The following is a 27,849-nucleotide window of genomic DNA, read 5'->3' on the forward strand; positions in this document are numbered from 1 at the left end:
ACTCTGACTCTGTTGCATAGTATGAGAGTAGTAGCATCACCTCAAAGTTACAGTGAGTGATTATTATGAGAACTGTATTTAGATATATTGTAACAAATCCGCCATTTTCTTATTTACTTGAAGTTGTTTTCTGCATTTAGTCACGTGTTTACACCTTTCTATCACGTGGGCTGTACCACGTGACTTGTTAAAATGCATTGAAATGTTATGTATGGGACATTCGTAATACTAGCTGTGGCCGGTATCATATATATATATGGCTCTTCTACTAACCAGTAAGTAAGTCGAAAGCATTGATAACATAAGAGTCATTTTATTAGAGACCAAGGCAAGAAAGCGTTTCACAGAATAAATTATTTATAAGTAGCGATATTCATAAATATTGGTATTTATAATGATAGCCTGATTTTTATATTGGCCGGCTTGCGAAGTAAAAGCGATTTGCTACATTTTTTCTCTATCTTGCCCAGTTAAAAGCATTTACTACAATTTTTGCACGGCTAGAATTAAATGACCAGCATTTAAGTTTAGGGACTGTTCATATAGTCCAAGCGAAATACTAATAATGTCTTCTTGAATCTTTTATCACGCGAAGCTGCCGATATATACACAACGCTAAGACCATGCCTAGAAGTTGCAGTGTTGCCAGTCCAAAAGTTGTACCTATAAGGTAATAGAGAGTCTGCCCGCTTGATCCAAACAATACCTCTACGCAGCCCTCCTTGTTCACGTTAGTTAAATCGTTTGTGTCTCCACAGAAACAAGTCGATTTTGCTGTCGAGGTTTCGTTTGACGATCCTGGGGTTGTTGCTTTACAGCAGCTAGATGGAACGGAAATGTTTAACGCCATGCCTTTGCATTGGTGGTTTTGCCAAGTTGTGTTGTGCCAATCTTCGTAAGAGTTTGATCCGCAGCATTGTAAGTCCATCTGGGCTTGATTGATAGGATTCAGTTGACTAAATTAAAGAAAATTTGGAAGGCATTCTTTTGAATTTGGCTTAAGAAAATTGCCACTAAAGTTACCTGTATTTATCACAATGATCATGCTCAATACAGTTAAGCAGAAAAACTTTCTAAATAGCACCTAAGTTAATTTAAAAAATACTAACGCTGGGTTGTAATTTTCAACTGCAAGCATAAATCCTCTGCGAAACGAACCCTCCACTTGATTCATGAATATAATCGATAACAGACCGCCAGCTATTTCTGATAGAAAGACCACGCCCAGAAGAAAGCAGTAGCAGTTAATCATACATTTGTTATCTGTTGTTAAAACAAAAGCTTCAAGTAAATGTAAAAATCTCTTAAAAAAATTGAGTATTAAGATTATGCCAACCAAAAACATTACCAAGACTAGCTGACTAGAAAGACTTACTTTTAAATGTGGACAGGACGCCAAATAACCCCGAAATGATAACAATTCCTCCTATTCCACATAAAATTGCTGGAGTCATTGATAAATTCACATCTGGGGATAGGTCGGCATAATGATTCAGGGCCAACTACAAAAACACAAAAAACGCAGAATAATGTAAAAGTTGGTAAAATCATTTAGTTTAAGTTCATGTTCCATTTTGTTATACCCATAGAAGGCTTACAAAAATTAAACACCAAAAATAAAAATAAATTTGAGAAAATCCCGTATTTAAAAAAAGCGAAATATTCTTAGAGTGACGTAATTTGTAATATTATATTACAACAAAACGCGTCCAAACCTTCCCTAATATAAATATAAGATTTATTTAATGCGTTTTTCTGTAAAACCTTACAAATTATAAATATTTTTTGTGATATACAAACTATAAATATTTTTGTGATATATCATGATATTGGCTGATTATTCATCTTCAAAACTTTAAGAATGTGTAATGATAAAGTGCGACGCGCGATTAGTTTGTGTATAATACCTTGAATTATTTATTCGTGAACGAATATTAGATGACGTGTATAGACAATTATTCGTAAAATACTTTTCTCTATTTCATTTTTGTTGTAAATAGCACGTAGGCTAGCATCGGGTACCTAAAGACCTTTACTAAATTTGGCAAAGGTATGCATAACAAATTGATGTGCTAATAATTAAATTACTTTTTTCGCAGATTAACAGTTTACCGGTTATTACCATCCGGTCGTAGGAATACAATTGACGCCTGAAATCCCTTGGGCCTTATGCAACAAATCGTTAAACAAACCCGCGGTTCAGCTAAGCCTAAGTGTAAAACGTACATAAGGCATTATAGAATGCGTATATAAAGGTATGTCGCGATGTGATAGGCCGCTAATCGGCGTACGTATCCCGGGGGTATTACTTAGTAACATTATAGGCAACGACGAATGTGTTTTTATATGGTCGCCGCGTGCTTTATTCAAGGCTACAATACACTAGATTTTTACGACATCGTTGAATCGAATAACACAAAAGCGATACGGAAATGTGATCCAGACTTCACAATAACGAAGTGTGGTTAACATGATATACGTTGGGCCAGCGTTCGTAAACAGATTCATTTTTAAATAAATATGAATTAAAAAAAGAAAAATATCCGTTTTGTTCCGTATTTTTTATTTAACAATATATAAATAAAACGTTTACTGTACATATTGTTTTATGCCCGGTCAAGTAACACAAATTTACCCACTGATGCTTTAACGTAAATTTGGGCTTTTTCAGTTCCGGGCACAAACAATGCACCCTTATCTTTTAATGGGGGTAATTCAAGGTTACACAGAACGCATGATGTATTTTCTATACCCCAATATACCTACATATTTAAGCAATAGCACTAGATAGGCCTTAACTTTATTTGTAAATCTGACGAAGAAATACATTTTACAAAAAAAAAATTTAAGCTTTTTGTCCCCTCGGAAAAATAATTATAAAAATATATTTTCTTACCTAAACAAATAATTTTTTCGTACTTACCCATGCATATATTCCAGTTGCAAGGAACAGTACTCCAGTACAAAGAAAAAATATCGTAAAACACAGAAGGAAAATTTTCAGGCAAGACAAAACCCTGTAAGCTTTTGCTGAAGAAGCCATTTTTAAATTATTGTAAATTTTAAAATCAAAATTTTAAGTAAGGCTTTAAATGTACCTGTAAGTAATACGACGTTAGAATTTGTTTAGACTACCACCTTAACTGAACCTTTTTGCGCAAGCATCCGTTACCCACAGGCGCTCTAAGAAAACTGTTCCGTCTGATTGCGTACAGGTTTAAAAAAAGGAGAACTTCATTTTATCGCCACTCTACAAAGATTGCCTTTACAAAAACAAAGGCTGTGTTAATAGAAAATAAAAATAACCGACGGAGTGAATGTCGTATCGAAAAAATACTTTAGTTTGTTTATTATGTTACAAAGATGGTCTGGTTCCTTAAAAAGCGAAACCCCTTTTTGATGAAAACCCTTTGCTATCTAAAACCCAACAAAAGCAAGCAAATACGCTTTATGATATATTTTACAACAACAGTCTAATTTAAAACTAACACATCCACTTTTTATGTAAGTGCATCGGGTTTTACTCTACCTTTGCTGATCCCGCTAATGGCGCTAATGGCGCTAATGGTATTTAAAAGTTGGCTGCCGTTTTCAGCAGAATTCTTAAAAAAATTGCAAACGTTATTTTTAAAGTTAAAAATAGAACAAGAGTGACACACGTTATGTAGTCCCGACTTGATTAATGGAAAATAATTAATTACTGTATATATTAAATGGATTGTCTGGTACAATAAGCATTATTAGTTAGAGTTAAACAGTTAGCTAAGACCTCACTTTCAACAGAGTATTACCACAAGCATGAAAACTTTAATTGTTGTATTTATGCTGGTAGCCGCAGCTGTCGGCCTGCCTATGTTGTACACTAGACAAGGTAAGTTTGCTTATTTAATAAGGACAAATGAAGATATAAACCAATTTGTTTACATTTAATTAAGGATTGAGTAGCGTGTTCTGTAAGCTTAGTGGCTACAACTGCGAACGACCAAACAACTTTCGATGCGGCTGTAAGTTAACCCGAGAAATATTTGGAAGATCATTGCAGGAAGATAAATGCATTCCGGATACCTGGCTTTGCGACGGGTTTAACGACTGCCAGGACGGTAGCGACGAAGTGGGATGTTCTTGCGACGTAGGGCAATACAAATGTGGCTGTTCTTTACAAGAAAAAAACTGCACCACAGGAGCAGGCTGCATTTCGGAAGAGTATTTATGTGACGGTGTTAGACAATGTACCGACGGTTCGGACGAACTTTTATGTCCTTGCAAGCAAGCAGAATACCAGTGCGGTTGCATAGACGGCGTGGATTGTATTTCGCTGGAAAGCAGTCCAGGTTGTGTCGACCGTGGCGACCGATGCAATGGCTGTGACGATTGCCCCGACCGTACTGATGAAGTCGGGTGTACTTGTAGGATTTCTTCGATGTACCAGTGCGGATGTGATCACGAAACCAGGCAGTGCGATGGAGGAAAGGAGTGTGTTTATGAAGAATATATGTGTGATGGAAATAAGGACTGCAAAGACGGCAGCGACGAGTTGGGATGTAACGGTTGCGAATTCAACGAGTTTTGTTGCGATGATGGATGCGACCAATGTATTCCTACGGAGATGCTCTGCGACGGAATTGAGCAATGCTCGAGCGGAAATGACGAGAAAAATTGCTGTCACAAGTCGTTGTTTTCGTGCGCCGCGAGAACAAGGCCAAACGGCGAGAACATGCTTCCAAAGATTGTAAGCAGTAACTACCGATGCGACGGCGAAAATGACTGTGGCGATTGGTCGGACGAATTGTTCTGCGCATACGAAGATATGTTCAGGTGTCACTGCCACAACATCTCACAAGTCAACTGTGTTGAAATAGCGGCTATACGGTCGGACTGGCAGTGCGACGGGATTGTAGACTGCCAGGAAGACAGCTCGGACGAAATATGCGACTGTGACGAGTTCAACCAATTTCAGTGCCCGGTCACCGGCGTGTGTATAGACATTGAGCAGCGCTGTGACCAGACAAACGACTGCGGGGATTGGACCGATGAGGTTGGCTGCACCTGTCCGCCTAAATCTTTTACTTGTGCGTGTTACGCCAATAATGACGAAATCACTTGTACTAAGTACGGGTGTGTAGACCTGCGTACCAAAGTCTGCGATGGTTTTAACGACTGCGGCGACTGGTCCGACGAGGTAGGCTGCGAATGCCAGAGTTCGACTCATTTGCCCTGTGCGTGCTACGCTCGAAATAACATCACGTGTACTAGGGATGTAAATGGATGCGTATTACGGAGTCAAGTATGTGATGGTATCGACCAATGCAGTGATGGCAGTGACGAAATGGGTTGCCCGTGTGCGATTGGCCAAGCAAGGTGCGGGTGCATCTTGGAAAGTGGAAAATGTCCTCCTAATGGCCGATGCATTGACATAAAGCGAATCAACGACGGGTTTATGGATTGTGAGGAAGGGGACGACGAATTTATTTTTAATTAATTAGTAAATATTATTACATCATTCAAATAATACCAAGACGCAAGTTTTTCTTGTCAAATTATTATCATAAAAAATGTATCTGTAAACTTTTGATCTAAAATTTTTGTTAGATCAAAAGTTTGTTGCTAAATGTCATCAGAATAAGTTTAAACTTTTTTTTTTTGAAATTATAATTAATTTCTTTTGAAATGCTAACGACTTTTGTATTTCCTGCATTTATCAAGATTTGTCTGCAACATTTGCTGCCTAAATTTTTATTTTCTTGGATTAAGTTGAAGCAAACGTGACTAAGTTATCTGTCAATCATATATTTTTAAAATTTCTAAAAATAATTTCTGTAAATTGTAATTTTTTTTTCAATTTTGGTTTGCCCCAAACCAAATGAGTTGGAATTTAGCAACTTTTTAATATACTTTAAAACAACATTATTTATTTAGTTAAACATATATAAATACGTTTAAACAAACAAAAAATTTAATATACAATAACTTTCTAATATTTAATTTAAAAAAATATGTATATAAAAATAAAGATTGCACATTATAACAATATTAAACAATAAAAACTTGCATTTGTTAAAATATTTAAAAAAATAAATTTTTAGTAGCATTAACTATAAAATAACAAAAACATATTGCACTAAATAAGGTTGAAAAAATAAAGACAGATATTCTATGGTTTCTTTTCTTTGTTTTGTACAAATACAAGATGGTAGGACAAGCAAATAACATGTCCCAAAACAAAAATAGTTAGAAAATGGACAATACAATCAAATATATCGTCTGCCGTCAAATTTAACCCAGTACTGGCCCTAAAAAGGCAAAATTAATTTTAGTCCAACCGATATAAATTTATGACATTATTAAAGTTTGTATGTTATCTTAATCTTATTCTCGTGGGTAGGGCAACTTAAGACCAAATGTTTTTTTTAATTTTCCTTGCTTCAGGCCTAAGGTAAATAAAACTAAACAACATTTAACGAAATTTGCTATGTATAGAACGAGTATAACTGTTAGGGTTTGTTACATATTACCTTTATTAATGTTAATACAGTTGTATGTATAATAAAATGTAATAGATCCATAAATATTGTTGTTTAATTTTATAGTTTAAGTAAACTTACCCAACGTTTATTTCAATTTTTCTTTTTTGCAATGCCACTTCGATATAGTAGTTTTGCAAGTACATACCGATAGCAACACAAATGTGAAACAACTGGTGAGAGTGTCCGACGATATCAAAATAACCTTAAATTGAATTTATGTAGGTTTATTTTTCACATAGTAATATTTTTTTTACTTGTTTAATAAGACAAATTCTTTTTATAGAGTAACATTGATAACCTGACCCAGTTTCGAATTTCTTTTGACAGTTTGAAATATTGTGTAATATAATAACCTAATACCAATTATAATAACCTAATACCAAAACCTAATACCAATTTGTTGTTTGGCCTTTCTTGCTAAGCAGGAATTCGTAACCCTAACAGCCCTCACCCAAAAATCTACTGCATAAGGGCAAACCTTATACTTCATATAGTAAAGTCTAGTGTTGTACCACTACACCACGCCACCTACGACTTCTATCTGATAAGACAAATTTAAAATTTTTTTAAAAGGCCTTCACACTGTACCTGGTTTTAAAATTTCGGGAAACTTAGTGGAATATATAATTATTCCGGCTAGTATCCACAAAAATCCCTGAAAATAAAGCGACCTGTGAGTGTCGTCCATCGCAAAGCAAGGCATTGAGTATTGCTCCGTTGAAAAATACCTACCATACCAAAGCATACTTTATATAAATCAATATAGACCTGTTTTGTTAAACCTAAACAATATTTTATACCTTTGAAAACACGGGAAATTACCGATAACAAACCCAATAAAAAAGGGAATGTCCCTTATCAGAAACTTCCACTTTGCCATTGGGCTTGGTCCGTTGCTTATGCAGATCAGCATAATTTGCAAGGTGCAGTAAATAAACGAAAACTTTAGGTATGGTTCTCGTTGCATGCCTAAATAAAATATATATTTTGTGCTTTTTTATATTGTTACCTAGAGCTTAAAGTTGTGAGTACTAGTTCTCTTTCGAAGCTATACCATATAGTAAGGCCAACATTGGCCTTTTGCCTACACATAGGCCAACTAAATCACTTCTTATTAACAATTTCATTAACAAAACAATACAAAATTTGTATTAGTACATCGATGCCCAAGAATAAGTTATTATACCTTCAGTTACACCAAAAAACTCCACCGGGCATGCATAAATTTCCAGTCCGACCTGTAATGCCACTCCGTACAAGACTATACACACGTGATCCCAAGTAAAACAAACTTTGTGGGTGAATTTAGAGCATGCGCAGAACATATGAGCAATACAGCTGGCCGTCAGGACATAGCACACACCTAAAAGGTGTAAACATTAAGTCAGTGTTTAAATATTCGAGTGTTTAACAATTTATAAAAAACTTTAGATTTGAAACAAATACACATTGTCAAAGTTGCGTCAATTTATCAAAAGTTGCAACAAGAGAAGATATTTAAATTTGAGAAGCCTTGCTGCCATAAAAATTAAGCTGAAATTCCAGTGACATATTAATACCCCTGTTAGTATGAAATACTTACTGAATGTATGAATATAGAACGGATAGTTAATAAAGTGTGTCGAATCTTCAGTCTTGGAAACGTAAGTGTAAAAACGTTTCACCATCAACAACAATGGGACAAAATGCGTCCAAAAGTTTAGGGTTTCGTTATTGGCATGAAATACACTAAAAATAAATCGCTATTGTTATGTATTATGACCACCTTCCGGTTTGATAACTGGAGTTTAGGTTTATTGATAGTTAAAGAGCCGTGCGAGGACATGCATCCGTTGCTAGAGTGTCTCGTTTCGACGACGTAACAATTAATACGGATGTCCGGAGCCATTAATAAGGCTATTACGAATTTAGTATCTAAGCGATTAATGGTTACTGATACCAAACTGTATTTAATAAACGCCAAATTTTTAGTTGGTTACTTATACATTGCCCGTATTGTAAAGTGTACACCTCCAAATATGTAATAAATTTTATAATTAAGTACCCTTTGACGCATTCTAGCCAATTCAAGTCGATATTTCTGTAGCCTCCTTCGATGTATTTACAATGGCAGTAGTTTGGCACATTCCGCTTGTGATAGCATACTTGCTTTTTCAACATTTTTTTTCTTACAACCTTTACCTTTAATTTATTAGGAATTACTGAAACAAGCCAAACATTGAACTATACAGTTTTTATACCAAAAAATCGCAAACAAATTACATGGGACGGTAAAACCCTTCCAAATGCGTAGCTTACCGCCTGTCTACGAACCTCTTTATTTTAGTAGAGATCATTTTTTGGCCAACATTTTACTAGATGGCACGATTATTTCCTAATTTAGAAAAAACTCCTTAGGCTATGCAAAAATATTATTTGTAGTCTTGACTCAAATTTGTTATGCAATATAGTGGACACTACAACTAAGTTATTCAATATTATAACATATGATTTATATGAATTGCTGCGCGCTAGTATTAAAGCATCCGCCTTAACAATAACCTGTTGTTGTTTATATTTATTAAAAGCCGTCATTTGTTACTATGTGATAAAAACGTATTCATATCTCGTACGGACTGGTATGAATATGATGAATGGTTAACTCTTGCAAAAGCATTAGTCATGTATTTTGTAATTCAACACGACGATTGTAATGCATGTTTACGTTATTGTATTACAGAAACTATTCAAGTTAAGTAGGGCTATAAACTAACAAATGATGTTTTACTAAAAGTTTTTTGTACAACAAATAAATAGAAGAATTTTTAATAAAGTTTTTATTTTATTAAATGGTCGTTTATTTTTTGGGAAAAATGAAACTATTTGTGCTAGTTTTAATGTATGTGCATAAATATATTTGTTATTGAATAACTCTCTGCCAAAAAGTACAACCCCAATAATGCAAAATAACGCCAGCAGAAATACATTTGCATAAAAAGGGACATTCCCAAATACTTATAAGATGCTATACAAACTTAAAACTAGAGGTAGGTCTAAACTTTTAAATTTTAAAAGTCGTACAGTATATGCTGATTTATAAAATATTTTCAAAATTTGGATAAATTTTGCCAAACGGGTCGAGCGTTTTGTCATATTTATGATTTAAATTTTCTGCTCTATGATCTAGTGTCCCGTTGATAAGGCGAGGGTGAGGGATGGGATAATCGTATCTAAAGTCCAGCGAAACAATGTCGTCAGACGGGTCTGTCTTATAAAACTGCATTAATTCGTACACCAGTCGTCCGACCTATAGTAACAATAAGTTTATTTATAACGTTGTAGTACATGTGGGTCAAAACCACGTTCTGAATATAGAGAAACTAGTTACCACAACCTATGATTTTAAAATAATTTAGACAGTTTTAGGATACTTTAGATTTTAATGCCAGAAATGTGATCTGCCAACAGGCTTTTGGCTAAGCAAAATTCTGTACTGTTTATAGTATCTTACTTTTAAGGGTAACTGCAGCAGCATACACAATAGAAGGCAGTAATGTTTGAACAATCATCAAAACAGCACATAGTTGCTTTACTTTTTAACTTACATTAGAAGAAAACGTGCAGACAACAAAGTCGCATTTTGCTAGAGCGTATACGTCCAGCATCAATCCCCTGACGCCGGCTCGGCTAATTCTTTTAAGAATAGTTGCGTCCTTCTGAACGTTTGCATCGCAGATAAATGTGTAGTCCGGGTAGCTGCAATAATAGTTACCTACTGTTATTTAAGGTACAGATAAAACATGTTGTAGTCAGAAAAAATGCAGTTATCAACCTTTTCCTTAATCTGCCAACCGCCCAAAGGTCATCAGTAGCCAAATAAACTCTTCTATGTATTTTCTCTTCTGTTTTGCTTTCTCGTTTGTCAAACCATTCGATCACGCGTTCCATGTACCAATCGTTTGTCTTATAAGAAGCTTCACGCATTAGCACCTTATCGGATCTCCGTATATGTAGTCTAAGCAAAATGCCCGGTTAAAACTATGCTATATTTTAACATGGCCAAGTTTGTTCTTTTGACTTTTAAAAACAATCTATTAAATTTAATATCTGTACCCGACAATAACGTCGTCAGAATCAAGTCCTAAACTTTTTTGAAAAATTTCGACTTCTTGTTGAAAGGACGGGGTAAATCTGCAAATGTATGCCATAACTTGACCAATCCACCATACGACCGGATCATTGTTAAAGGTCTGGATAACTGGCAACAGACTAGAAGGGACGCTGCCAGGTGCAAAGTCTGTAAAATGGTTGACAGCCATTTCTACCCATATTTGAACAACCTTTATGTCCGTAGTTTCTCCAGCTAAAATAAAAATGTAAACACAAACAGATATGTATTTTAATAAGGTGTTTGAATTTATTAGGTTAACCTTTCCATTCTGGGTAATTTTTGTGCACAATTTCCCTTCTTATGTGCCGACAACGGCTGCTGATCGGTTCAAATATTTCGCTGAACCAGCTTTCAAGCCACTGCACGTCGGTGATCAAAGTACGGTTGGTGCCAAGTGCTATAAACATACAAGTCCCCAAGTGGTGAAGCTCGCACCCCACACCACACAGAGTCCGAACTTTGCAAACAAGTTTTCGAGCATTTTCGCAGTTTTCGGGATTCTACAAAAACAAAATTATGATTTTATATTTTCCAAGTAGTAATTTCATGCAAACTTTGCATATCTTATGGTCTTCATTGCGTTGAGTACCTGCAGTTCCTTAAATTTGTTTTGTATAATATTTTGCAGGTTTTGTTTATTTAAATTACGCTTTTCTGTCAACAGGTCTGACGCCTTTTGCTTAAGACGACTTTTTTCTTTCAAATGCGTGAAATCGCCTTTATTTATTCTGAAAAAGTAATTAAACAAATTATAACAACCTTCTGTATAGTGATAAGATATAAATGCAGACCTACAGCATAATTTACCATGTTCTGTTATCCCATTTTAATATCTTAAATTTTTAACTTTTTTCAGATATGCTTAAAGATTAAAAAAGACTTAAAGATTAGAAAATTTCGTAACTTACCTTGTATATGCATAAACTAATATGACAAATGCCAATATATTTACTAACAAAAAACGCCAAGTAAATCTACGCATTTTGTTAGATTTTTTAAAGGAATTTAGTTGCTAACTGTTTACTGTGTAACTTATTTAACACACGGCTTCACTGATTCACTGTTGTCTATATACACAGGTTGCTTTTTAAGTTTTAAACGTCACATGCTTCCTTAGTATAGTTTTGTTGCTTATTGTTTAATTCGACAACTATTCAAATTTTAGATTTTTTTTTAGTAAAAATAATTTGGCGTCTCGATTTTTATTTATGTTGACATTGCCTTAGGCAAGTGGTGATAGTCGGTGTGTCAACTCAAGGCTGCATAAATGACTATATAAAATAGAAAAAAAAGTCAAAAATGTTTATTTATTTATGAAGTAATCATTGCATAAAAAAATCTCAAAAGCCAATAGAAACATTTTCTTATTTAAAGTACAAATAATATAAATTAAATATAACCTGAAAAGTTTAAAAAAATTGTGCTAAAAGTCATTATGATATCTCGTCGAAATTAGGATACGTTACTCCAAACGGTTCTATCGGTTTTGTGTATTTCTCCCCAGCGTTTTGTATTCTGTGGTCAAGGGTGCCAGTAAAGAGTCGATCGTGTGGTATTGGGTAATCGTATCTTATGTCAAGGGATATAATGTCATCAGACGGGTCCTTTATTTGAAACTGCATCAATTCGTAAACAAATCGGCCAATCTGTGAATTAGAAATATGTGAATAAAAGAAAAACACAAATCATTACAGCATTTAAAGGCTTTTAAATTTTAAAATTTGTTGCAACTAATCATTTAAAACTGTTGACAAAAATGATATGATATATAACCTACCCCAAAACGCGTAGGTAAACTGTGGTACATTTATTTCTATTTTTAAACACCCACCTTTACTTAAATACCGCTAATTTCTAACATTGAATGTCGTTGAAGTGTAACAACCTTATTTCAACCAATTTAGTACAAATACAGGCAGGGCTGATACGCACTTTGGACAATAATAGCCACAAACAAAATAATTTTTACGCTTTGATTCGAATGACTTAAGAAAATTTTTAACAAATACAAACTCACGTTAGAAGAAAATGTACAGACCACAAAGTTGCATTTGGATAGAGCGGTTAGGTCCAACATTATTCCCTTAATGCCTTCGAGGCTTACTCTTGTGGTCGGCGTCGCTTTTTTTTGAACATTTTCGTCACATATAAATGTATAGTTGGGGTAGCTGCAATAATATATTTTTTTGTTATAAGTATATTTATAAATAATATTTAACTAATTGTATATTTTCTTTATATTTATTCATCCTTAATGTGGGAAGACTTCACGACCCAAACATAGAGTAATATCAGTTACCCCGATCCAGTATCGAGTTGTCTTTGGCTTTTTGGGATGTATTAGATTATAATTGCCCAATAATTAAGCTGCTGATTAAGTATAAACTTAGCAGGAGTTCATACTGTTTAAAGCGCTTTACTCAAGGGTGCTACAACAGCAGAGCAATGGGGATCAAACAAAAGACCTCGTGTTGTAAAGTCAAGTGTTCAGACTACTACACCACGATGTTGGAAATGTACAAATATTTAAAAAACATTTTTTAACCAGTTTATAAACCTTTTTCTTAAATTTCCGACTGCCGACACGTCATCAGTAGCTAGATACACCTTTCTTTTAATCTTTACTCCAGTTTGATTTTGGCGTTTGTCAAACCAGTCGATCACGTGCTGCATGTATCTCTCGTTGGTTTGTAGTTTTCCTTCCCCAGTACGTACTTTGTCAGTGCGACGAATATGTAAACTACAGGGTAGGTTCTTGGTTAAACTAACTAATTTTGTTTAAACTGTGGTTTATGAGTATGTTCTGCTTAAGTGTAAATATTGGTTTTGCTCTCATACTGATTATTTTATAAACTGGCAAATTGGGTTTGATATGATTAACAGTTTTTTTAAAGTTTTTTTTTAGTTTACCCGACTATAACATCATTGTTGTCGATTTCCAATCTCTTCTGATAGTTTTCGACTTCTTGTTGAAAGGACGAAGTGAATCTACAAATGTATGCCATTACTTGGCCAATCCACCATACAACAGGGTCCCTGTTGAACTTATGAATAGCTGGCAACAAGCTAGACGGGAGACTGCCCGGCACATAAACGGTCCCTCGACCCTGAGCGTTTTTGACAGTCAGTTGAACGTCTTTAATGTCGTCGGTACCTTGAGCTGTGATCAGAAACAATTTTCTTAATTGCTAGCCAACTTAAAGATTCTGTTTTTACTGGGCTTAACAACTTATTCACATAAGTTTTTTTGTATTTAAACGGTTTTTAAACAAAGTAAGATTGAATCCCTTATTATTTGAAAAAGCTTATTTTTATAAGGTACAACATACATTTCCATTCTGGATAGTTTTTCTTTATTATTTCGGCTTTTGTTGATTGACAGGTCCTGCTCATAGGTTTAAAAACTTGGTCCAACCAAGGTTGTAATATTATTACATCAGTGATCACTGTGCGGTTCGTACCCAGTGCTATGAACATACAGATACCCAGATGATGAATCTCGCAACCTAGTCCGCAAGGCGTCCGGACTTTGCAAACAAACTTTCGTGCTTTTTCGCAACTGACTGGATTCTAAAAAAAAAATATAAACTAATAAAGTGAATTGCAATATTTTTCGTACGTTCTAAAGACCAATTACGATAGCTTAAAACAAGGATAGCCTAAAACATATTAAGTATGAACATGTTTTTTTATAAAGATTATAATAACTAAAGCGCAAAGGGGTGCCCGCAGACAATTGGATATAGCCTAATCCCACAATAAAGGTAATATTCACGCACTTAAAAGCAGACTATGTAACTTATTTTTACCTGTAGCTGGTCAAATTTATTTTGAACGGCATTCTGAAGGCTGGTGTTGTCCACTTTCGTTATAAGGTTGACTGATTCTATTGTTTTAGTTGTTACGCCCAGTGAGTTCCATACATGAAATATATCAGCTTTTTTTTTTGTGGGCAAATATCTGTAGGATAATTATTAAACTAACGTTCAAATAAGGTAAATATTTGCACAACTATTTGGGAAAGCTGGCTGTAATAAAAATTTGACAAAGGTATCACAACATTGTGTACCAATCTTTTTGTTAAATATATTTTACAAATAATATTGTATACCAATCTTTTTGTTGGATACCTACTTACCTTTGATATGGAAAGTGCTGGTACATAAGAAACAAGATTGCTGATGCGAAAATAAGTAAAATATACCATACTAATTTGAATTTCATTTTTTCTGTGCGATCTTTAAAACCAACCTATCATATTCTATTTCGTTTAAATTTGAAATATGTTACATTTCCGCTCGTTAGCCTACAATTCTCATAAAAACTAAAAAACGAGTAAGGTTGACAGACATTTTAAAATGTTCTGTAACTCTAGTATGTTTGAACGACTGTTTGTGTAACTGAAACCTTTCAACCGTTGCTACATTGTCTTCTGGGCACCGGTAAACACAAGTCATATTAAAAAACGGCCAATCTATGTTGATTCTTTTTCAATTTTCTCTTGTATAAAATATATTTTTAAAACGAAAATAGGCTAAGCTTGAACAAAAGACAATTAGCGTTGGTTACTGCTCTAATGAATATCAAAGGCGGCGTTTAGACTTTATACACACTAGACTGTTTTTTGTTCTTCCGCTTTGAACCCATACTGTTTTGTATCTATTTTGTTACATCCTTATAAGTAGAACAAATTTATTTTGCTATTTTTAGGTTTATGCTTTATTTATTCAAATATTAAAAGCATTGCACAATTAAAATTTTACTTTTTTTGTTAGTGTTTATCCTCGATTTACGTATTGCTTGATAAGCTCAAGCACAATTAAGTCCAGTGTTATTATTTAACCTAATACCAAATACATTTGTAAGTAAGCATAAACTTAATAATTTTATAAGAACAATTTGTTTGATTGGATTCCTTAAATGGAATCAGTAAGTGGTTATAATGGTTTGATTATAGATGGCTTTAACGTGGTGCACAAGTTGCTCGTGCATTTTTATCATGTTGATTTAGTGCCGTCCGTAGGGTCACATCAATAGCGCTAGTTTACGTTATAGATTAACTAATATTTGTTTTTTTAGTTTTAAACAGAATTTGGTTCGATCAGATACTTCAGAAATTTAAAATCAGATTTTATATTGATATATAATTGTTTATTAGAATACTTGCATAACTAGTTGTATTTGTGCATAGTCATAGTTTATTATTTTTTAATTGTAATCTAAAACGACAAAAAATGATAAGAAAAAAAACTTAGCCAAAATTTCCCTTAAAAGTTAAAAATAGATTCTCATAGCACAAAGCACGGAATAATAGTATTGGCCAGCCTAAACAGACACATTTTATTGTTAAATGTTATATGGTCAATTGACCGTATTGCGAATATGCCTCGCAGAAATTTATTGATCAATTTAGGCTTCAAACTGTTATAGAAAACCTCTTCGGCGTTTATTTTTTGGATTAAGTTTTTTTGTTAAGTAAATAAAAGGAGTATTTACACGAAGCAAAGCGATAAATACAATGCCTGCGCAGCCATTTATAAATCGGTTATATCAAATTTCTAGTATCAGTTTTTGATTGGCGTAGGCTACGGTTGAAAATAGTCTATTGAAAACACGCTTTGTCGGGAAACGCAGACCAGTCGTTGTATTAAACCACTGCGTTTGCGTCATTTAATTATTTAGTAAATAAATTAATCACGTGTGTTGTGGTGCAGAGGTAACACTAAACGCAGAAATAGAAAAACGAGAAAAGTGAATGGAAAAACGAGAAAACAAGATAGAGAGGAAACAATACATTATTGTTGATACTGAAAGAAAGAATATGGATAATGGGAAAAAATGGTCAGTTGAAATTATTGGAAAACAGAAATAAAAACGTCAGGGATAGCAAGAAATCAGTAAATAGGCTTAACAAGGAAATTAAAAACTTTTTTCTAAGAAAAGGAAATTTGGCGTTTATTGCAATTTTATTGGGCACTTTTCGTTTTTTTTAATTCTTTTTTTTAGTATTGACAATAATTTTATATTACCTCCCTTCCCTCCTTTTTCAAGCACAATACTTATTTTCATTTCCTTATTTCCCTTTTTACTGTAATCTGCATGACAGGCGGCAGACTTAACAAAACACGAAAAGGTTGGCAGGCGGCAGACTTAACAAAACACGAAAAGGTTCGGTAAATTGGTCAAGTGTAACAGAGCATTGCTTGGTTTTATTGCTACAACACCATACTTAAATGTATCAGTAGGTTTAAGACACTCGTAATGTAGAAAAGAAAACTGTGTACAGATAGTAGCTTTTAACTTGTTTGTGTTTTTACTAGAAACCCAATGACTTTATGATGAAAACAATTAAGCGTATATTAATTTTGATATGTGCTATTGGACTGACTCTGATAGCGTATCAACTAGGTTTTTTATTCGAACAAGAAGCCATTGGCAAGGCAGAAAAAGAAACCGTTTTTACTGGTGTATTACGAGCGGAATTTATTAAAAAAAACAGCTCACCGCCATCTTATCAACACAAGGTCTGTAATTTTATCTGTTTGTTGTCGTTTAAAAAGGTTTGCTTGAACATACACATGAGTATATGTAATGTATATGTTCAGGTTAGATGTAGTCTTTTATTCACGCATTTGCGCTGGGTTTTTGTTTTAAAGTATATATAGCTTAGTAATAACATACAATACTAATTCATTGTTTTACTCTGTTAGACAGAGCCGGTGGAATTTAGACCGGAAGCAGTTTTGACAAAATCGCAGCAGCCTAGGCTGACAGCCGAGCAAAGAACACGTTTACAATCTGCACTTAAGAATGCAACCAACGCGGTAATACTTTACAGTTACTGTATTAATACATAAGGCAGTAAAAATCATTCAACCATTCACACTTTGCGGTAACTTTACGCCATGATTTGGTCTGTATGTTTTTGACAACTTTGACAAGTTGACTAACTCATCAACTTGTTTGATCAGCTTCAACGAAAAATATTGACTGTATATGGTGGTTTGCTATTATTAAAAGTTTGATTTTTACATTTAGATTAACGTTTTGATATGGACAGGCCAAGGCGATATAGGTTGGATTAAAGATTTTGTTAAGCCTGACCGTTGCGGTTCTTGTACGTTTACAACCGACCAGTCAACGGTAAGTATGAGCGTGATTTTGGACTACCGTGACTTTTACACTAACGTTTTTATTATCTATTTTTTGACCTTGTCCAAATTATATTTATATTTTGCAAATGTAGTTGCTGAATCCAAATACGAAAGCCGTTTCTTTTATCTTTAATCAGGCCGTATCTGCAATGCCCAAAACAAGGTAAACTATTATAGGATGTGCATTTAAAATTTTGTGCTCTAAATTTCGTATTTTTAACAGACGACCTGATCAATACTGGATTTGGAGAACTGGTGAAAGTACGAGAGCTTTAAAAATGCAAAGAGGCTTGTCGCTAAGAGAATACGACAACGTGTTTAACTTGACCTTGTCTTACAGGTTCATAAGATTAATAATACTTATATATATATATAAGCCTTGAAAGAAAAATATGTTGAGTACTGTTTTCTTATTTAGGCGAGATTCGGAGATGTATAGTCCCTACGGTTCAGGTCATTTTGTTGTCGAAAAACGGCAGAGCTGGTCACATGACGAGATTAATAAAGAACTTGACGATATTGTCTCTAAAAAAACACGCAGTGCTTTGTTTATGGCGTCGAATTGTGGATTTACGCAAGGTGCTAGAGACAGAATTCGTCTAACTGATGAAATGATCGCGCTTGGTTTTGATATTGATCGCAGGGGAGGGTGCTTTCCCTCTAGTGAGAAAGCACCAAAAGGCAAGGACCACGAGTTGGTTCCATTATATAAATTCTACCTCGCGTTTGAAAATGATCAATTCTGTAAAGACTATTTGACCGAAAAGTTCCTCACGAATGGACTAGTGCATGGGACTGTACCCATAGTCTGGGGGGCAAAGAGGGAAGACTACGAAGCAGTAGCACCTCCTCATTCTTTTATTTATGTTCACGATTTTAAAACAACAAAAGACTTGGTCGAATATTTACATTATCTTGATAAAAACGCCACCGCTTATAGAGAATACTTGCAATGGCGGACTATGAAGTTAGAAGACATGCCAAATTACGAAAGGTCGTTAAGTTTTTGTACTCTTTGTCGTATACTACATGGTATAAACACTGACGAAATTTTTAGACCTGGCTACGACCCTGCTACCTCAAAAATTCCTTTGTTTGGTTTTCCAAAAGAACCTCGAGCAATTCCGTCCATCGCAGACTGGTTTTATGGTAAAGAAAATAAAAAATGTCTGCCTTAAAGTTGTAGTTCGTTGGTGAACTTATGATATGAAGCGCATATTTAGTTAAGGGAGTAAAATTTAAAACTGCAGGGATTGGGTAGAATTTTCTAGGCTCACTATATGTAATGTACAATTTAAATGTGTATCTGGTTCGTGCTTAAAACATGTGAAGCACACTTACTTCCATTTAAAAGTGTCAAAGTTTGCCCTTTTACTTCACTTAATAAAAAAATTAATTTATGCAAATTTTATTTTAAATGTCGAATAATAATCCGATAATTTATATGGTTTATTTAAATAAAGGTTTGTTCAATTTTTATAAATTTACTTTATTATTCAAATCGAAGGGCAACAACTGGGAATAAATAATATCATATACTATTTTTAAACACTTGCGTTACTAAAAAATAAAAGTTTTTCAGCGCTTCGTTAAACTCCCTTTAGCCACAAGCTTTGAATACGTTCCTGAAAAAATATAAATAATTAATTTGTTTTTGTATTTCTTGAAAAGGATTTTTGTTTAGAACTAGTTAGTTTAAAATTTCGTTTATTCGTTGTTTAGTCGTGCGTGCCATAGTGGGCAGATAAAATGCGGTCCAGTAACAATCTACTTTATCTGCCCTCAGGCATTTGTTCCGACATTGTTCATTAAGTTTTATTTTGATGTGATGCCTAAAAATAAAATAGAATCAAATAGCAACAACGGTGTATAGAGGGCTATAGCTTTTAGTTTGCTTGCAATTGTGATATCGATAACAACCTTTTGTACAAAGTTATGATGAAAACAATAAAACGTTTTCTATGTATGGTTCTTGTCTTTGGAGTAACTTTCACAACGTATCAGCTGTTTTTTCTTTACGAGCAAGAAAATAATGAACAAGAGGTATATATTGAACAAGAGTGTTGTCATTTGAAATATTTTTTTTAAACAATTTCACCTAAACGCATAAGGCACCTTTGTTAGGTCTTGTTAGATTAATGACACATTTTGATCACATATTTCTGTTGATAAGTATCTTTTTCATTGAAGTTTTCTGTTTTCGCGTTTGAAAATAAACAGTCAAATTAATAATTTATAAAACGAAACCAATGCATCGCTTTGCTCTGTTAGAAATTAGAGTTCAATCCGAAGAAATCTTTGTCGAAGTTAAATCAACCCCGCCTTACAGACGACCAAAGAACCCGTTTACAATCCGCACTCAACAATGCAACAAATCCGGTAATGCTTGCAGTTTCCTGTTTTAAGACATACAGAAATGTTTTTTTAATTAATAAAACATTTAGCAATTTTCATTTTTGCTTTAGCTTCTTCGCTCGATAGTTCGATTGATATGTTTTCAACCGTATCAAGATAAACAACTACACACTTTATTTGCCTTAATTATTAAATTCTAACTAGAGTTACAACACAATTAAGTAACTCAAGTAAATATTCATATTAAACTTTATTCTGTTAATTTATTAGATTAACATTTTAATGTGGTCGGGTCAAGGCGATATAGGTTGGATTATAGATATGGTTAGGCCAGAGCGGTGCGGTACTTGTTCATTTTCAACCGATCAATCAACAGTAAGTTCTAAACTTGATTTACACAAAATGGGTGTCCGTAGCTTAAATTTTCCCTTTTTTTAATTTTGCAATTTTAGTTGCTTGATCCAAATACCAAAGCAGTTTCCTTTCTTTTTGATCAACGCGTATCAGCAATGCCAAAAACAAGGTAAAATATTATTAGATGTGCATCTAAAACTTTGTGCTCTAAAATTCAAGATTTTAACAGGCGCCAAGATCAATATTGGATTTGGAGAACTGGTGAAAGTACAAGAGCCTTAAAAATTCTAAGAGGGATGTCTCTTAAACAATACGACAACATGTTTAACTTGACTTTATCATACAGGTAAACTAATATAAAATGTTACTGTAATAAAAACCTAGTAATCTTTACAAGTAATTTAATAAAACCGAGTACGAGTACTTGTTTTATTTGGTTTTAATGGCTATACACTGTATATATTTGCTCAAATATTTAAAAAAAATAAAATTAACAATCAAGTTTCCTAGAAATTAATTACCGACCGTGTTCAAGTCATTGCCTTGTTAAGATAATAACAGTGTTTAAGTATAGATTTTAATTAATTTAGGCGAGATTCGGAGATGTACAGTCCGTATGGTTCAGGCAATTCTGTCGTCGAAAAACGGCAGCACTGGTCAGTTGACAAAATTAATGAAGAACTTGACGAAATTATTTCCAAGAAATCTCGCAATGCTTTGTTTATGGCCTCAAACTGTGCTTTCACTCAAGGTGCTAGAGATAGAATGAGCCTAACTGACGAAATGATCGCGCTTGGTTTTGATATTGATCGCAGAGGAGGGTGCTTTCCCTCTTCTGAAAAAGCGCCAAAAGGCAAAGACCACGAGTTAGTTCCATTATATAAGTTTTACCTTTCGTTTGAAAATGATCAATTCTGTAAAGACTATTTGACCGAAAAGTTCCTCACGAATGGACTAGTGCATGGGACTGTACCCATAGTCTGGGGGGCAAAGAGGGAAGACTACGAAGCAGTAGCTCCTCCTCATTCCTTTATTTATGTTCACGATTTTAAAACGACAAAAGACTTGGTCAAGTATTTGCAATACCTTGATAAAAACGCAACCGCCTATAGAGAGTATTTGCAATGGCGGACTATGAAGGCAGAAGACATGCCGAATTACGGCAGGGCTTTAAGTTTTTGTACACTTTGTCGTATATTACACGGTATAAACACTGACGAAATTTTTAGGCCTGGCTACGACCCTGCTACCTCTAAAATTCCTTTGTTTGGTTTTCCGAAAGAACCAAGAATAATTCCGTCCATTGCTGACTGGTTTTATGGTAAAGAAAATCGAGAATGTTTACATTAAAAATGTTTTTTTTTTTCGAAAAAAAAAGAAAGAGATGGATATATAAACCACGTTAAAGCCAAAATGTGCAAATGTGAAATTTTTAACTTTTACTACTCTAAACACAGATTCAATTTTATTGTTTTTTTTATCAAAATATCTTTTTACCGCAAATTTACACCAAGGCCCTCGTTAAATAAATCTTTGTTGGTGTAGTAAGAGTAAAAAGGCATAATGCTTAGAGGGTTTAAGACCCGGTAAAATCAATAACTGGCCGAGGCAAAATTTCGTAAACACTATCTTTCCATTGACAAAATGTGTTTATAAGATAACAATAAAACAGGCCACGTTACGCGCTATTACAATACAAACACGTGACACATAATAACCGCTACATTATAAACACCAAAAAATATTTTGGTCAGGGTAAATGTTTACTTTGGATTCAGTCGGATAGCTGGTTTAGGGCATCGATTATGTCGCTATATAGTAAATGATTTACCATACGAGTTTCTCTTACATAGATTTAAAAACAAAAAAATCACTTTTAAAAGAAAACTTATCGAGTTAGATGACAGGCTAGAAACCAACAGAATTTCATATAATAATGTCATATTTGTGTTAATTTTATAAACGCTATTACGTAAATACAAGATTAACCAATATAGAAATATTTCATGTTGTATGATAGAATTGCCATGGCAACTAATTAGCATATTATCAAACATGTCTTAAACCGCCACAGGCGACTAGTAAGGGTCTATACCCTAATAGCTCTAAAGTGGTTCATTAAAATAGAACGTTTTTTTTTTTCAGTATAGAAATGTGACGGTGTGCTTCCTTTATTGCTTTGTGTTTAATTGACGTTTGCTTTTTACACTTTTAATAGCAAAGCAAGCAGATTAGATATGCATGAGGTTCTTGCGTTAACAGATTCCACGCCAACTTGTATTTTTCATTTTAGCTTATCTAACCTATGTTTGCTTTCGTAGTAGTTCACAAAGCACTAAGTAAGTCTTTATGTGTAGTGGGAGTATAAGCAGGATAACGATTAACTTGCTCTATAAAAACGTTTATAAATTAGTAGCCTAAATTTTTTCATTTTTGTATGTAATTTGATTGATACCTAACTACATACAAAGCAGTACATAAATATCAGTGACTGTTTTGTTAGGACTATTATATAGCTTTTTCGTAACTAGTGTATATATATATATAATGAAAATACACAGTCATTACAATAGCAGACATATTTATTAGATGTTATTGGCAGCTAAATAATTGTAACTTCCGTGGGAAATTATTATTTGTTGCCACTGTGTGTAGATTTAATTAAACGGCTTTTTGTTGTATGTGGTCAGTAAAAATAACAGTTTAGTATTGGCAATTTGTAGTAGGCTATAACTAAATTTTCTCTGGTGATAATAATAAAATAGTAAAGGTATTTTGGTTTTTCTTTTCTACCAAATCAGTCAACCATGGACATATTTGTTTGCAGTTTAAACAGAACCATTTAAGCCTTTGCTGTAGTAATCGATTTTGTATCCATTTTAAATGAGTTTAGTCACATAAAAAAACTCAAAAGGTTGTATAGAAAAGATACATACTAAGGTGGGCTACTTGCGCTATATAGATTTACGATAAGTTACGTACGTTAGTTAATACATAAATGAACATGCGCTTAAAACGTTGTCACACAAAAGTCTGAGTTATAATAAAGATATTTTCGTGCTTGGCTTATTTTGTTAAATATACTAAAATGGTGGATTTTCGCCAATACCACGCATTTGACCTTGATCCCATTAAATAGATATTTCACCCTGATGTGTGATCAAATGTTGGGCGTCTAATTAATAAATCATGAGCTTGTATTTTCCTTTATGATTAACAACTGCTTTTTCTAAAGTCTTGTTTGTTATTACGATTTAAATTAAAGTGTTCTAGGTGTAAGGGTTAATCCTAAAGCAGTTTAGTTTAAACGTTAAAGAAGCACTATGTTAGTACGCTGAGTTCGTTTTATTTTGGAATTGTTATGCGCTTATAACGTTTTAATAATACCAGTACCAGTTTTAGTGTATGGGTGTTTCATACTGTTAAAATAAAATCCGGAAACTATACTAAAAACAGTTCTATTGTTTAATTCTTTATTTTAATTGATTTGCCACGCGAAATAAAAGGCTTGCTTAGCTGAGGGTATTGCTAGGTTGTAAATTTTTTCAAAAAAATCGATTCCCCTACCGTTAAAATCGAAAATATTTATCGACTTTAGGTACGTAATTTTAAATTACTACCAGGCTATTATGTAGCTTTCAAAGTTAAAGACAGAGTTGAAATGTTTGTTTGATGTAGTTAGTCATTTAATAAGTGTAAACAGTAGACTAGGTTGTTGTAAAATATGTGTTTTGCCATTTAAGCAGTTCTTAGTACAAGTTATTTAATGATGTGGCTAACATGTGAAACTTATCAACAAGGACTGTCACCAGACCAGTTAAGACTAACTTATCTGTTTCTTTAAAAGTTATTGGACCTTGCGATGCAGTTAGTAGGCTGACTGATTGACTTTACTAAGCTAGTCAGCAGTAAATTTGTTGTGGTATGACGACATAATACTTAGACAAAATGTCGTCATAGAAACCAGTGTACAAATTCTGTTGATTGTGTTTTTTAAGGGTTATAAAAGTTCGGGATAGTTAATAACTAAAAAGCTACGCACTACAAAAAAAGGGTGTATAAAAACTTTAAAATTATTATACTATCTTAACAACAGGTTTTTATTGAAATTCAATAACATGTTGTAACTTATTTCCTGGTTAAACGATCAGCAGGCCAGTATGAGATTTCGGTTCAAAAACAAATATTTTCTGTTGGTAGTCTTTTTGGGCCTTGGATACTTTATTTACACACAGCAAGATGCGCAACAGACTCTTAGAAATCAACTTTGGAAGTACCGTGCTAAAGAAACCTACCTAAAAGACAGGCTGTTGGGGGGACAGCCAGAAGAACAAGTAGATTCTAACGAGCAACGTAACACTTATTTCCAGAACACTGTTTTTAATGATGACATCAGTCTAATACAGTCAAAACTTACTAACAAGCAACACCAAGAGTTGAGAGAAGCTTTGGATAAAGCTGCAACTACAAAGGTAGGCTATCAATAATGTTACAGGTTATGTCTATTAGTATTGTAATTAAACTTTTGATGTTATTTTTGCTAAAAAAATCATGTAAGTAATAATAAGCTAAAGGGCTTTCCGTGTAATTGGTTTAAACAAATATTTACCGGTGAAATAAATGGACGATCTGCTTTACGCTTGGTTGACGCGTAAAAGAATGTTAAGGGTAGGGTGACTGTTGTACTGTATCTTGATATTCTTACCAAATTTGAAAGTATACACCTAAAATAACATTTTGTTGCGAAATTTGTTAAACAAATTTGTCCATATTTGTAATATGAATATTAGAGTTTGCCCAGTTTACTTACACCTAATTCGGATAAATATTTTTGGTCAAGAAAGTTATCTCTTAAAAAATATTAACCCTACGACTACTTTTTCGAGAACAAATCATAAACAACAAAATAAAAAGTATTTCTAAAAATCACCTTTAAATATTTGTACTGTTTGGGTTATTGTTCAGGATGGACTTGCTACGTTAGATTTTTAAAGATTAATTAGTAAAACATTAACGTTTGTTAATACAAACATACACACAAATGTACGATTAACAGTTTTTGTCGTTGCTGTTTGGTACATACATAACAGTAGTTGTTTATTAATGTGCATTGGTTATTCTCTTTTATTAACCTGCCTATTACCCTTTCTTTTGGTAGAAAGTTATTCTTTTATGGAGGCAGTCTGTCGAAAGTTGGATAACTGATATGACAACGGTAAAAGAATGTGGCCACTGCGAATTTACTGAGGATAGATCAAGGGTATGTTAAATAAATTTAAAATTGTAAAAGCATTGGTAATTATTAGGCAATGCATGTACATTAACATAAAGTGAAATTGTGCTCTATGCGCCTCTATGGAAAAATAAAAATACATATATTTTTTTTTTTTAAGATTTCAGACCCCGATACAAAATCTGTTGTTTTTAATTTTCAACAATCCGTAGGCGACATGCCAACAGCAAGGTAATATTAAAATGAAGACTTAGGTTATACAAAATTATCGTACTGGAAAAAGTATTGTTTGTTCACTTTTTATTTTTGTTTTGATAGACGCCAAGATCAATATTGGGTTTGGCGAACTGGTGAAAGTACAAGAGCTTTAAAAATCCAAAGAGGAATGTCACTTAAACAATATGACAACATGTTTAACTTAAGTTTTAGTTACAGGTAAGACTAAAAAAACTGTGTACATTTGCTTTAAGTTAAACACTTATATCTAAATCTAAAATAGCACGTTTTATGTAATACAAATTTTGTATTGTTTATGTTTTTATATAATATCGTCAGCGTGGTGTAGTGGTCAGAACATTTGGCTATACTATACATTAAGCCTTAGATTCGATCCCCACTGCTCTCATGCTGTGGCGCTTTTAAGTAAGGCGCTATAAACTGTATAAACTCCTACTAAGCCAATACTTAATCAGCAGTTTAACAAGCGGGCAGTTATACTCAAAATATTTCCAAACTACCAAAGGCAATTTAAGACTGAGTCAGGGTAACTGATGTTATTCTATGTTTAGGTCGTAAAGTCGACCTTTTCACGTCGAACATAAATAATTTAATCAAAAAATAATTGTGTTTTTAAAAGGCAAGATTCAGACATTTATAGTCCATATGGTGCTGAAAAACGTTTACCGGGCCGCGACACTTCAAAGACACTGGATACGGTTAACAGAGAACTGGACGAGCAAATTGCGCAAAAATCTCGTAACGCTTTGTTTATGGCGTCCAATTGTGGCTTTACCAAAGGCGCCAAAGAGCGACTCAAATTAACCGAAGAGATGATAGCTGCTGGTTTTGACATTGATCGTCGTGGTGGTTGTTTTCCGGGGAGCGAAAGAGCGCCAAAGGGTCACGACCACGAATTAATTCCCAAATATAAGTTTTACCTTTCCTTTGAAAACGACCAGTTCTGCAGGGACTATTTAACAGAAAAGTATTTCAACAGTGGGCTCTCCTACGGTGCGGTTCCCATAGTGTGGGGTGCAAAAAAAGAGGACTATCTCGCTGTGTCGCCCCCTCATTCGTTCATTTATGTTCACGATTTCGAAACGACAAAAGACTTGGTTGATTACTTACTGTACCTCAATAAAAACGTTACCGCTTATAGAGAATACTTAGCATGGCGAACACTTAAAATCGAAGATTTGCCGAACTACGGCAGGTCTCTAAGCTTTTGCATGCTCTGTCGAACTTTACATGGTATTAATACAGACCAAATTTTTCGACCCGGCTATAACGCCTCGACCTCGAAAATTCCACTGTTCGGTTTCCCCAAAGAACCGAGAATAATCTCGTCGCTTGGCGACTGGTTTTACGGCGAGGAAAATAAAGAATGTATTCCTTAACGGCTATTTTAATTCTTAGGTATTTTAATTTTGTTTGAGTTAACAACTGGTACTATACAGAATCTAGTTAGGCTACTTAAATAAAATAAACTGCTCGTTTTTTGACGAATACTTACTGGCAGTTTGGTGCAATGTGCATTACAGTACGTTTTAAAGTTGCCTGCTCTAACATATAATAATAACTGTAATTGCGATACCAAATATTTCATGCTAAATGTGTTTTACGTTATGTCTGAATATCTTTGTTTTTTTTTATATTAATATGCAATTTTTCCTGTGTTATTATTGGCTACATATACGTTTTAATTAAAATCACTTCTAATTCGGTGCTTTAGTTATTCTTATAGGTGTTGTTTAACATCTGTGAACAAAATAGTAATATATTTGTCTGCAAAATCTTGTTAATTTTACCCATTAAATTATCTATGAAACCCAAAATTTAAAATCTTATATGTGTAGGTTT

General features: G+C 33.8%; 7 protein-coding genes across 7 annotated transcripts; 3 read left to right on the forward strand and 4 right to left on the reverse strand.

The window, feature by feature from the left end:
• Positions 1 to 297: 297 nt before the first annotated feature.
• LOC145754760 (tetraspanin-7-like) lies at positions 298 to 3,159 on the reverse strand. Its single transcript, XM_082570868.1, has 4 exons — positions 2,924 to 3,159; positions 1,376 to 1,502; positions 1,110 to 1,263; positions 298 to 956 (listed from the first exon to the last, which is right to left on the reverse strand). Exons 1-4 carry the CDS (start codon positions 3,041 to 3,043, stop codon positions 560 to 562), a joined length of 798 nt encoding a protein of 265 aa, XP_082426994.1. The 5' UTR covers positions 3,044 to 3,159; the 3' UTR covers positions 298 to 559.
• Positions 3,160 to 6,121: 2,962 nt separating this feature from the next.
• On the reverse strand, positions 6,122 to 8,860 carry LOC145754756 (membrane progestin receptor gamma-B-like). Its single transcript, XM_082570867.1, has 7 exons — positions 8,569 to 8,860; positions 8,107 to 8,252; positions 7,711 to 7,887; positions 7,325 to 7,493; positions 7,113 to 7,252; positions 6,603 to 6,726; positions 6,122 to 6,290 (listed from the first exon to the last, which is right to left on the reverse strand). The coding sequence occupies exons 1-7, from the start codon at positions 8,682 to 8,684 to the stop codon at positions 6,152 to 6,154; spliced, it is 1,011 nt and encodes a 336-aa protein (XP_082426993.1). The 5' UTR covers positions 8,685 to 8,860; the 3' UTR covers positions 6,122 to 6,151.
• Positions 8,861 to 9,597: 737 nt separating this feature from the next.
• LOC145755736 (alpha-(1,6)-fucosyltransferase-like) lies at positions 9,598 to 11,484 on the reverse strand. The gene is made up of 6 exons (XM_082571984.1): positions 11,470 to 11,484; positions 10,934 to 11,174; positions 10,617 to 10,866; positions 10,336 to 10,518; positions 10,109 to 10,259; positions 9,598 to 9,810 (listed from the first exon to the last, which is right to left on the reverse strand). Exons 1-6 carry the CDS (start codon positions 11,482 to 11,484, stop codon positions 9,598 to 9,600), a joined length of 1,053 nt encoding a protein of 350 aa, XP_082428110.1.
• Positions 11,485 to 11,967: 483 nt separating this feature from the next.
• Positions 11,968 to 15,112, reverse strand: LOC145754752 (alpha-(1,6)-fucosyltransferase-like). Its single transcript, XM_082570863.1, has 7 exons — positions 14,813 to 15,112; positions 14,484 to 14,634; positions 14,004 to 14,244; positions 13,585 to 13,834; positions 13,232 to 13,414; positions 12,692 to 12,842; positions 11,968 to 12,320 (listed from the first exon to the last, which is right to left on the reverse strand). The coding sequence occupies exons 1-7, from the start codon at positions 14,896 to 14,898 to the stop codon at positions 12,108 to 12,110; spliced, it is 1,275 nt and encodes a 424-aa protein (XP_082426989.1). The 5' UTR covers positions 14,899 to 15,112; the 3' UTR covers positions 11,968 to 12,107.
• A 1,600-nt stretch (positions 15,113 to 16,712) lies between these two features.
• LOC145754751 (4-galactosyl-N-acetylglucosaminide 3-alpha-L-fucosyltransferase FUT6-like) lies at positions 16,713 to 19,726 on the forward strand. Its single transcript, XM_082570862.1, has 6 exons — positions 16,713 to 17,198; positions 17,385 to 17,498; positions 17,713 to 17,817; positions 17,921 to 17,991; positions 18,052 to 18,168; positions 18,247 to 19,726. The coding sequence occupies exons 1-6, from the start codon at positions 17,010 to 17,012 to the stop codon at positions 19,004 to 19,006; spliced, it is 1,356 nt and encodes a 451-aa protein (XP_082426988.1). The 5' UTR covers positions 16,713 to 17,009; the 3' UTR covers positions 19,007 to 19,726.
• Positions 19,727 to 19,793: 67 nt separating this feature from the next.
• LOC145755737 (4-galactosyl-N-acetylglucosaminide 3-alpha-L-fucosyltransferase FUT5-like) lies at positions 19,794 to 22,040 on the forward strand. Its single transcript, XM_082571985.1, has 6 exons — positions 19,794 to 19,871; positions 20,100 to 20,207; positions 20,454 to 20,558; positions 20,636 to 20,706; positions 20,767 to 20,883; positions 21,128 to 22,040. Exons 1-6 carry the CDS (start codon positions 19,794 to 19,796, stop codon positions 21,885 to 21,887), a joined length of 1,239 nt encoding a protein of 412 aa, XP_082428111.1. The 3' UTR covers positions 21,888 to 22,040.
• A 2,599-nt stretch (positions 22,041 to 24,639) lies between these two features.
• On the forward strand, positions 24,640 to 27,713 carry LOC145754750 (4-galactosyl-N-acetylglucosaminide 3-alpha-L-fucosyltransferase FUT6-like). Its single transcript, XM_082570861.1, has 5 exons — positions 24,640 to 25,009; positions 25,696 to 25,797; positions 25,931 to 26,001; positions 26,089 to 26,205; positions 26,627 to 27,713. The coding sequence occupies exons 1-5, from the start codon at positions 24,698 to 24,700 to the stop codon at positions 27,384 to 27,386; spliced, it is 1,362 nt and encodes a 453-aa protein (XP_082426987.1). The 5' UTR covers positions 24,640 to 24,697; the 3' UTR covers positions 27,387 to 27,713.
• The last annotated feature ends 136 nt before the right edge of the window (positions 27,714 to 27,849 follow it).

This window comes from Corella eumyota, chromosome 6 (genome assembly GCF_963082875.1).
Source record: "Corella eumyota chromosome 6, kaCorEumy4.1, whole genome shotgun sequence".
NCBI lineage: Eukaryota > Metazoa > Chordata > Ascidiacea > Phlebobranchia > Corellidae > Corella > Corella eumyota.